Source organism: Typopeltis vanoorti, chromosome 20 (assembly GCF_054136105.1).
Source record: "Typopeltis vanoorti isolate ZY-2024b chromosome 20, IOZ_Tvanoo_1.0, whole genome shotgun sequence".
Lineage (NCBI taxonomy): Eukaryota > Metazoa > Arthropoda > Arachnida > Uropygi > Thelyphonidae > Typopeltis > Typopeltis vanoorti.
The window spans coordinates 61,457,350-61,469,646 of NC_143568.1; the positions used below are offsets into that span (position 1 = coordinate 61,457,350).

The window sequence follows — 12,297 nt, forward strand, 5'->3', positions numbered from 1 at the left end:
GGAAGATGGTTTGATTTTAAATCTGGTGTCAGACAAGGATGTACATTATCCCCTTTGTTATTCATTGTCTATATGGATCACATTATGAAGGAAAATGGCATTAAACCTAATATCAAAATTGGAGGTGTTAATCTCAGCTCTTTGCTTTATGAGAATAAAAAAAAAAAAAATATGCACTATAAGTAAACACAGACAAGAGATCATATAAATCAGTATTACATCCATTAGAATGTCATTCTAAAGAAAGAGTGATGAATTTGTTTATGTGCCATACTTTTTTTTTTTACTGACAATGTTGTGTTTATTTTCCCATTATATTACCCATTTAATATTATATCTATAAAGAGTGATAACTAGTGTTAAGGGAACAAACAAAAACACAATTAAATTCAGCTGATTGCACAAGAGCACTAATGTATCATGGGAAGCGGCAATTACAGGGATCAGTTATGAGATAAGGGATCTTTGACGGATCACTGTTTTGGAGGTCTGATAAATGGTAGATTACGATTACTGTGTGTGTGTGTGTGTGTGTGTGTGTGTGTGTGTGTGTGTAACAGTTCATGCTATCCATACAATTCAGAGATGGTCTTACATAACTTTTTTCCTTCTCCAGTCCAAAAATTAAGGGATGCTTGGAATTAATACTGTTTTTTTTATCCATACATTTAAAGAGATTATAAATTAGATTAAAGATACCAAGAAATATATCTTTGGTTTAATCCTTTATCCAAGTGCAAGCAAACAAAGTCTGAAATCGATATAAAATTAATAACGGAAAAAACTCACGTACAAAGATTATTTAATAGTATAATTTTTGCCTGTGTGTCACAGGCATCTTCAGTACATTAAGCTCAAATTAAACAATAAATGACAATTCCAAAAACGCCACCTAAGTAGCTAGTGTAAGATAACTAAAAAGGTCAATAAATTTCCTAAAAATAAAAAAAAAATAAAATAAATAAAATAATAATAATAAAATTAATACAATAAAAAGTTAAGAAAGATAAGCTGATTTATAAAGTACTATCTTCCTCTTCATACACAGAAGAAATAACGCGCATTACTATCCCTTATGTACAAGGCATCAGTGAACGTATAGCAAAAGTTTTAAAACCACTGAATATTTTTCTTGCCTTTCGACCGTTTAGAAAAATCTCCACCTTTCTCACTTCTCCTAAGGACAAGCTTCCACATCTTAATCATCCAGGTGTCTACCAGATTCCGTGCTCTTGTGGATTATCTTGTTTCGGACAAACGGGAAGATCTGCCTCTATTCAGCTAGAAGAACACCAATCTTATATTGAATACTTTAAACCTGAAAAATCTGGACATTCTATCTTCACTAGACACAGAGTTCATTGGAGAAAGACGACAAGAGTTCTTCACAAAAGTCAATTTCTCATGGAACGCCTTTATAAAGTAAACATGTGAAACTCTACTTCATTCTCCTAACTTAAACATCTGATGGCTTATGTCTATCCCCTTTATGGGAGATAGTACTTTACAAATCAGCTAATCTTTCCTAACTTTTTATTGTTTTTTTTTATTATTTATTTTATTTTTTTTATTATTATTATTATTTTTAAGAAATTTATTGACCTTTTTAGTTATCTTACACCAGCTACTTAGGTAGCACTTTTTGGAATTGTCAGTTATTGTTTAATTTGAGCTTAATGTACTGAAGATGCCTGTGACACACAGGCGAAAATTATACTATTAAATAATCTTTGTGCGTGAGTTTTTTCCGTTATTAATTTTGTATCGATATGTCTACTCACGTATACCTCTTTTAAAACTTAAAGTCTGAAATATAATCAGGACAGGGCAACTCGTATATAGAAATTAATAACATCACATCACTTGCCTTAGTATCCCACATATCCTTACGGGTATGTATAATGCCATGCATTATGGGAAGGGTCACTACCCAGACTGGTTTCGACCTTTTATTAGCTTCTATATATGAGTTGCCCTGTCCTGATTCTATTTCAGGTGTAAGCTTTGTTTGCTTACACTTAGATAAAGGATTAAACCAAGTATATAATTTCTTGGTATCTTTAATTTATAGTATAACCAAGTGGAAAAACTTCCAACAAGATTTAAGGAGATTCTCCATTCTCACTTTAGCCACATACCATAATGAATAGTTTTAGTGGCTGCTTGGTAGTTTTCAAGATGCTGTGTTGGTCTCTGGATTATCTAACCTTTAGGTTATTTCTGAATGCGATTGACTGCTGGAACATCCAGTGGCAGTGACAGTTCACATCTATTTAAAGTTCATTCAGTCACTCGTTTGTATAATGTTTCTAAACATATTCAAATAGCTCACTTTCATGTTTTTGTGCATGATGTTCTGGAAAACAGTTACACAATAAGGAATCCAATAATCAAACATATTCAGCAATTTGAGCCATGTAGACATTGTTACACACGTTTATCTTTACTTTAATTCTCTTTCGTATTTCTCATGTAACGATATAGATAAGACCTTCTCAGATAACACGTAACGGCCCTGGGCTACAAGAGAATTGGCTCTGGAAGGAGTCAATCCCGATGTCTCAGGGTCCTGAGATCAGCTTCTCAAGAAATCCTAAGATATTTATTTTTGAAACTGCGCCTCCTAGGAGTGATAAATTTTTGTAAGTTACATTAAGAGAGAAATGATCTCAGGAAAGAACACCCGTGTTCTTTCCTGAGTTTGCAGACGTGGCCAAGGTCTTATTCTCTAACTTCCTGATGAGGTTCTTATTAAAATTTTTATAAGCGGTGCATCAGATTCCAACACACAGACAATTTGATTAGGCTAAAGAAAACAAAAATTAAATGAGCAATATATTATACATACAGATTACGATATTAAACTCTAGCTGGGCCCAATCATTCCATACTAAACATTATCAGTGACATTAAATAAACAATTCCTTCTGCACAATTAGATACATATGGTAATGCTCGGTTCTGTACTGAAAGCTAACAGACTATCTTGTGCATCGACACTATCATCAGCATTATCATTATCAATAACATTAATCAAATAATCCTTGCTACACAGCTAAATACATATGGTAATGCTTAGTTCTACGCTGAATGGTAACAGACTATCTTGTGCATCAGCACTATCATCAGCATTATCAATAACATTAATCAATAAATCCTTACCACACAGCTAAATACATACGGTAATGCTCAGTTCTACGCTGAATGCTAACAGACTACCTTGTGCATCAGCACTATCATCAGCATTATCATTATCAATAACATCAATCAATAAATCCCTACTACACAGCTAAACGCATATGGTAATGCTCAGCTCTATGCTGAATGTTAACAGATCATCTTGTGCATCAGCACTATTATCAGCATTATCAATAACATTAATCAATAAATCCTTCTACACAGCTAGATACATATGGTAATGCTCAGTTCTGAACTGAAAGCTAACAGACTATCTTGTGCATCAGCATTATCGTTATCAATAACATTAATCAACAATTCCCTGCTCACAGCTAACTATATATGGTAATGCTCAGTACTACGTTGAATGCTAACAGACTATATTGTGTGTCAGTGTTATCATTAAATCATTATAAATTCTCATTCTCAGTAGCAATATCATTTAAACCTCTAAGCTAATCGTCGAAACCATATCTTAAGTATCTCAACATTCTCCTAATCATTTAAACAACTCAGCACTGCCAAGAAACTGCAACATTTTATCGATCAGGGTCCTTATCTTCTAATCACTACAATCCTGTCTTAAAATATCATTAATTCTTTCTCTTTAACTTAATCACTTAACCACGTTCCTTTCATCCACAGCTAACAATGGAAATTTTCTAGTTATCTATCTCCGTTGTCTTCTTGTTGGAAAATGGCCCTCTTAATGGATGTCCCTTTTCCTTCCTTCAGCTGAGAACAGTGGCTAGTGGCTCTCCTGGCTGTCGACAGTTTTGGGTCTTCATATGACGAGTGCATGGCTCCTCCTTTTATAGATGACTGGCTCAGCTGCAGATTTACTGGACTTCAGGTCTACTGTCTCCACTTGTGCATCATCTGACCAGCTCCAGAGTGGAGGCTCTGCCACCTTCGTCCAACCTACGATCTCGGGAAACTCAATGCGACTCGAACCAGGAACAAGAGAGTGAGCGGGGTGCTCCTGACCTTTTTATTTCCCGCTGGTCACTGGGATTCCCGTACTCTACAATATTCTCATAACATTCAAATCCTTACTCACATGGGTCAAACGTCATAACAGCCACCTTCTCTTCTAACCCCTCTCCTGCACTGTTGGTATGTGATCGCCGGGGTGAAACTGTCCTTCTCATATTTCTACTCCCGGACTTTGGGTGACATTCCCTTTTGAATTCCACGCAAGTTATGCTGTAACAGTCTGAAAGCTTGACCGATCCCACCCAAGCAGAAGGGTGTGACAAAATTGCCATATGTAACTCATTGTGAACAAAGAAGACAGGACCCCTGACCTTGATTGATACTGGTATCTGGCTGACAGAGGCATTTCACATAGATAACTTAATTATAACAAAATACAATGCAAATCATACAATTTTCGGACATTTACTCAGTCATAGATAGCTTTCTGATATCATAATATAATGTGAATTAAACAATGTCTGATACAATTATTCAGTTATGTTAACATAATTAGCAAGGAAAACTATACAGTAGGGAATCTAGACATATTTACAAAGTTACATTACAGTATACTCAGAGACAAACACATATATCTACTCAATTTCTCTAGTTCTGATTTGTTAAATTATGAATAGATTGGAATTTATATATTTTCAATCAATCACAATTTAACAAGTGACAGTTCACATCTGTTTAAAATTCATTCAGTCACTTGTTTGTGTAACGTTTCCAAACATATTCAAATAGCTCACTTTCATGTTTTGTGCATGATGTTCTGGAAAACAGTTACACAACAAGGAATTGTATCTATGCAGTAATCAAACATATTCAGCATTTTGAGCCGTGCAGACATTGTTGCTATATCAAATTCTTCCATCCCAATTTACAAAATTTGTTCACTGGTGAACAAAGTTTACTTGCATTCAGATCAAACTCTTTTGTGGGGTTTTCACAATCCACTTTAAACAGTAGAAACTAATTTTCAGCAGACATATGATCTGCTGCACATGCTGTTCGTTGATGTAATAGCAGTAACTGTGTACCTTGTTCTCTAGTAAAAAAAAATATAATTGGTTTTCCTAATTTGAATAAAAATTGTAATAGCAAATATTTTTCATACTACATAATGAGACTCCAATATTACCCTTGAGGATACACCTCAGCTGATTGAGAAACATTGTTATCTATGGTATCACCAGCACATTTATAAAGATAATTTGACTGGCAAGTTAGGAACGGATGGGCTGATCTTGCAGAGACCATTCCTTTATTTTCTGTTGCCTTTCTTTTGTAATTTGTGATTCTTTTATACACTCAACCCTCACTGTAGCAAATACTGCTATAACAAACTACCAAAAATCCTAAACAGTATGCTAAACAGATTTCACTCTAGAAAACTATCCACTATAAAAACTACTCTTGTGGTCCCTATGAATTTTCTGCTTTTACTGTATATAGTTTTGTCATTTAAGTCTTTTTTTAATCATTAGCTATATACAGTAAAAGCAGAAAATTCATAGGGACCACAAGAGTAGTTTGTTATAGTGGATAGTTTTCTAGATATATATAATTTTCTAATATATATATACATATATCTCATCTCATCTCATCTTCCTTATACCCTCTTTTACCTTGCGGTGTCGAGGGTCCACTGATCATCGGACCTCAATCCATTTACAGGATAAGGTGGTCAGCCTTATGCCCCGGTGTATCCTATGGCCTGTAGTGTTGAGTTCTCAAGCCAGTTTGCCTGCTTTGCGGGATGAAAAACCCCAGAATAAACTGGGGAAAAAACCCTGCTGTCCACGCCCAAGACTGGCTAACTTGGCTATGGCTGAGGAAGATCCTTCAGCTCCTCAGGCACCGATGGGAATCGAACCTAGGACACTCCTTCCCCAGGCATATGGTTGCGAAGCGCATAGCCACTAGGCTAACCGCACGGACTATATATATATATATAATTTTCACTCATTGAAGACAAAGACAATGCTAGAGTTTGTAATGACATTAGCATTGTCTTTGTCTTCAATGAGTGAAAATTATATATATATATTAAAATAACACATTAAAGCATTTATGTTTCACTCATGTTGAGGTTGCTGATAATTGAGAATTATATATATTCATAGACAAATATGCCATCTTGTGGCATGTCATTGCATTCAGATTTTCTCATTAATTTTCTGCTTTTTTTTTTTTTAAAGAGTAACAGATAAAGAAAAACTGGAATATAAATACAAGAAGAAAGTTTTGGAATTAGCTAGAGATCATGATAAAGCAAGAGAACTTGAAAAAATTCAGAGGTATCACATGCCCGAGGAACGAAAAGATAAAGTAAGACGAATTATCAAATTATTTAAGAATGTTGATTTTTTTTTTATCACATTATAAAATTTTCTAAATATATATATACTTTTAAGTTATTTTATGCTTTCTTCCATTAAAGGCTTAATCGTAATTGAAGAAAATCATGGGGTTTATGCATTGAGACTCTGTAACTAGCATTCAAATCCATGAGCTTCTCTTTCATCTGTAGGAAAGTTGAGAGCTGTGTTGAGAATGTTGACCTTGACCTGGAGTAAGATTACTATTCTTCAGCCATGCCTGTTCTATTCTAGATGGAGTTGAAACAAGAACCTTCTGTGACTATTGCTCATTGCTTTAGCAATAATTTCTAATTTAATGCTGATCATGAAATGTAAGCTGCATTATTAATCTAAAGGAAGGATGGTAACTATTTTGTGATCTCTCTTCTTCTTCCAAAGATGTTAGCAAAAAAAATTTATTTTTCTTGATGATGCTGCTTTGATAAAGCAGCATCTTGAAGAAAAATAAATTGATGATGCTGCTTTATCAAAGCAGGAGAACTTGAAAATTCATTTTCAATATTTAGTGGTGGGACTCTATTGTGGTCATTTGTTGCAGTCAGCTTTCATTATCACAAGCTACATAAATGACTATGATGATCATTTTAAGTTTGCTATTGTATATATTGGAACTTTTGCAATTCACTCTGAAAAACTTCATTTTCTATTGGTTAACATCAGAACAGCCCTGAAATGTTCTAAAACAAGACAAAAGCAGCTGGACCAAGAAACTATCAGAAAAAACAATAAATCTTATTGAAAAGAGAAAACAATTGATTGCAGAAGGGAAAAGAGGAACTATTGAAATAACAGTAATAAATAAGGCAATAACGATAAATATAAAAGAAGATATTAAGAAAAGAGAAGATGATAATGTCCAAAAAATCATTGATGAAAATGGAAATCTCAGAATTCTAAGAAATAACCTTTAATCTGGATGAAAGAATATTATAGTTCTTGAAGATGAAAATGGAAGAAAATTTAGCAAACAAGAAATCACAGAAGAAGCAAAAAAATTTCTACATGAATCTGTATAAAGTGAAGATAGAAAATTTCAGAATCAACAGAAAAAATTGATTGATAATACTTCTGATATACTCCATTCGAAATCTTTGAAATTGAAAAAGCATTAAAACAAATGAAAAATGATAGCTTCCAGAGAGGATGGTTAATAATAGAGATGATTAAAGAAGGTGGGGATATTGTAAAACAAGAATTTAAAATCATCTTCAATTCTTGTTTTAGAATATCCCTACCTTCTTTAATCATTTCTATTAGTAAACCATCCTCTCTCTTTTATTTTATTGTATTTATTTTTTTTTTTTTTTTTGACTATTTTAATTTACTTCTTTTTCAATAGATGCATCAAAAAAGGGGGAAATACACAATATGGAATAATGCAAACATTATTTTACTGCATAAAAAAGGAAATAAATTAAAACTAAAAAAACTACAGACCTATTAGTTTGTTATCCCTCATTTATAAGCTTTTCGTTAGAATTATAACCAATAAATTAGAAACAAGACTTGATTCAATACAACCTTCTGAGCAATCTGGTTTTAGAAAGAGCTTCAGTACAAAAGATCGTATTCAATTAATAAGCCTGCTTATTGAAAAATGCAATGAATGAAACCTTCCTCTTCACATGGCCTTCATTTATTTTAAAAAAAACTTTGATTGCATAAAAACATCATCAATAATAGAAGCTCTTAGATATTATGGCATTGAAAAACAATTTATTGGTATAATAAAATATATTTATGGAAATGCTACATCAAATATCATTCTTAATGAAATAAACAAATTTCACAAATCAAGGAATAAAGCAAGGCGACATTATTTCTCCCAAACTCTTCACATTAACATTGGAATATATGATGAGTAATTTAGAATGATCCAATAAAGGAGTCAGTATTAATGAAATTGAATTAAATAAGATTTGCTGATGATTTTCTTATTATTGCAAACAATATGAAAGATTTAAAAGAAATGATAGAATATCTAACAACTAAATCAATAGAAATTAGATTAGACATTAATTCTGAGAAAACCAAAATAATGACAAACCGAGAAGGATATGATGAAAGACACAAGTTTTTGAAGGTAAACTGTAAAGAAATTGAAATAGTAGATAAGTATGTATACTTGGGAAAATTGTTAACAATGAAGAAACAAGGAGTTGTGGAAGAAGCGAAAAGAAGAATAGTAATGGGATGGTCAGCTTTTGGAAAATTGGAGAGATTTTTAAATAAAACCTGAGAACAGATCAAGACTGTTCAACCAATGCGTATTGCCTGTTATGACGTACGGAGCAGAAACCTTCTGCCCCAATACTGAACTGACACCCACTCACATCTTTACCTGTCCAGCAATTACAGCAGCCTTGCAAGAAATAGATCCTAATCCTGAACAACAGCTCTATACAAACAAAATCACAGACATAGCCAAAGCAGTACAAGGAGCACACGGAAACATCTAAGACTCTTCAAAGGACAAGACAACAACAACAACAGCAGAAACCTTTCCAATCAAAAAGGAAATAATAGACAAAATGCAAAAAAACAGAAAGAAGAATGGAAAGATGTCTGCTAAACATAAGACTCAGAGATAAAATCAAAAATGAAGAAATAAGAGCTAAAACAAAATTTTTAGATATTGGAGAAAACACTTTGAAAGAAATGGAAATGGGTGGGATAATACATTACAGGACTCAAGGACAATAGATGGACGAAGGTTATACTGGAGCGGCAGCCATATGAAGGTAAAAGATCAGCTGGAAGACCTGAAATAAGATGGTTGATCAGATGATATAAGAAAAACAATTGGAACTCTTTGGTATCAACAAGCTCAGAATAGAAAGAGATGGAGAGAATTGGGAGATACCTATAACCAGAAGTGGCTATAAAAAAGGGTTAAAAGAAAAACATCAGAACACACATGAAAATTCATATAAAATTTTTTTTTCCCCTAAGTTCAGGCAATCCCTGATTTGCCTAAATTCAACTTATGCAAACTGGGATTTTCAGGTAAATTATCTGAAAGAGCTATGGAAAAAAATCTGAGTAATAAAAATTGTTTTTACCGTGCATATATTACTAGTGCGCCACGTAACAGCTATTGTCCCTAAGGCAGACAACCTTGAGAATAACCTGCGGGGTATAAGTGTGTGTGCCTTACTGTTGATTACAGACGTGCTATGTATTTATACACTTTCATAAAGTTTAGTATGCACTGGGATAGAGTACAATTATAAGTGAAAAAAAAATGAACCCAGCAAAATGCACCAAAATTGAACTAGACATAAAAATTATAAAGAAAAAAAAATTATCTGATACTTATTTCATAATTATCTTTTAAAAACTTCTCTATACCAATGTAGACAGTGTGTCCAGCTGCATATTTGGAAGTTTTTGAAGTTTAATTTTGTGTTGCAGCAGGCATTCAAAACATCTTTATCATAATCCCCCTGCACATGCAACACTCTCGAACACAACGAATTCATAACATAACACTGTTTCATATGAAAATTTCTGAATACCTCTCAAAAAAGCATTTTTAACATTAGTGTGAAGGTAACCATAGCAATTAGAGAATACATCCTAATGCCTCATGGTATGTCTACCTTCATATTGTCGATTATCACTTATTCAGTTATCTTCATATTGAAGATAATTGAAAAATTACTTCTTTCTTCTCTTCATAAAGCACTTGATAACAGTCCAAACAGAAATAGATGCTTTTAGCCTGTCTAGCCACTCTTCAGTTATCTGCTTGATAATTTCATACAGATGGTTGAATGGCAAAATTAAAAATTTTTTTCTGTTTTCTCATACTAATTATACTTATATTACTTTGCATTTTTCATACCGAAACCTAATTTGCATGTGCGTGCGTGCGTGCATCACCATTTAAAGCATATTGCACTATAACGTGATTAACAGGCAAGGGAGTTAAATCCAACTTATGTGAAGTTTGTGGAACATAGCTCGTACGTAAGCTGGAGACTGCATATATATTTTTTTTGGTGTTGCTAATACTGATTTATGTTGCATATTATTTGTATAAAAGTGGCTTATATAATTTTCCAGCGTAAAAAGATAATTGTTATAACAAGTCAACTGAAAAGAGCAAACCTTTTATAAAAAGGCAATTGAGCTGTTCTTTTATTCCAACCTATAGGCTATAGATTGATACATTACTAATATATTAATAATAATAATAATATAGATTACTTTTATACTCCTCTGACAACTAATCTATACAATAAAGATACTCTTTAGTTGAAAAGTCTCTTTTCGTTAATCCTTCTAGGATAAAGAACCTTTAGGACTTTTCATTTGAAAGTTGAGTTAGTCTCATACAGAGGTGGCTATGCTTTTCCTCTTGAAGATTCAGGATTTTCATCTTGCAAAACAAGCAAACTGTTTACAAGCCCATCTGGATCTTGTCGTCATCCAATGAGAACATGGTCATCAACTACATTATCAGCTGGAGGAAAAAAATGTCAAAATGATGAAGTGTGGACCACTGACTACAACCAAGAAATGCTGGTGTGAAAATCAAGTGCTATATTTAACAACTACCGTGAAAAACAGAATCAAGTACTACACAGAAAACATGTTCAACCCATGCAGTCAACAGGAGACCTGAGAGTAATGTCCATCTCCAGTCTCTAAAACCTCACTGGCTTTTCCTAACAGAAACTCATATTACAACTTCCTCTAGCACTACTCATCTTGACTTTTTCTACTTATGTACTCTGACTCATTTTGACTCAGACATGCCATCTGTAAATGTGTCTGCTCTGATATACCATTCCAAAGAGTATCCAACTTAGAATCTCCCAATTTTTATCTTTTTTGAATGAGAATCTCTCTGTCCCTTTCTACCAGATTTATTTGTTGTCTCTATTGGTCTGCTATCCTAATGCCACCAACCATACTGAACTTTTAGATTTCCTTTATCTAAATGTTGGTATTTTCAATCTAACTTTCCTAACAGGGATACCATCTCCCTCGAGGATTTTAATGCTCACAACATTAACTGGCTATATAAATCATTCATGCACCTATTTGAATACCAAATAATCCCAATCCCCCTCCAAACACCCTAGCCATCTTCCTTACTAGTGACCCTTTCATATTACTACATTATGAATGTTGTTTGGCCTTTAAGTAAAGACCATAACATAGTGCTAGTGTGCACACACCCACTCCTACTCACAAATTGGGATGATCTTTGCAACTTCCTGTGATTGGGATACTGTTACTAAACTTTAAACCCAAGCATATGTACTACTGAACATGTCACTGAAATAATCCTCTTTGGTGTGGAAGAATTTATTCCCCATTTCACTCTACATTTCCTACTGCTGTTGACCATGCCCTGGTTCTTCAAAAGGTGTGCCATGGCTGTACAAATGAAGAATCAAGCATACTGTAACTGGCTCTCATCCAAAACTCCATCTTCCCCTTACTGCTTATACCAAACATGGAATAACTGCAAGAAAACTATCAGCTCATCAGAAAGTGATTTTGAAAGAGCTAGAAGAAGGAAACTTGCATCCTGTCCAAACGGTATTCCATGCCCTCAGGTCTCTTACCAAAGCCATTGCCCAACAGCTTCAACTACTGCTACATTTGAATGTTTCTGTAGCATCATCACCCACAGAGAAGGCCAATCTTTTAGCCTCTTACTTTTCTACTAATTCCTGTATGGTTGACCCTGGTGAACATCTCCCCAGTCCTTCCAAACACTCAATGCCCACTTTGACAT

The 12,297-nt window shown here is 33.8% G+C and overlaps 1 protein-coding gene across 4 annotated transcripts in view; it reads left to right on the forward strand.

Annotated features, from left to right (window-relative positions):
- l(2)37Cb (DEAH-box helicase 16 lethal (2) 37Cb) overlaps nucleotides 1–12,297 on the forward strand; it is a 311,532-nt gene that overhangs the window by 99,935 nt on the left and 199,300 nt on the right. For all 4 annotated transcript variants that reach the window (XR_016550053.1, XM_090410204.1, XM_090410206.1 and 1 more), the window contains one exon: nucleotides 6,360–6,489. Coding sequence is in view for 3 of the 4 variants with exons in the window: in XM_090410204.1 (XP_090266330.1) it covers nucleotides 6,360–6,489 (130 nt within the window). In the remaining variant the exon portion in view is untranslated. The remainder of the gene's footprint in view (nucleotides 1–6,359; nucleotides 6,490–12,297) is intronic.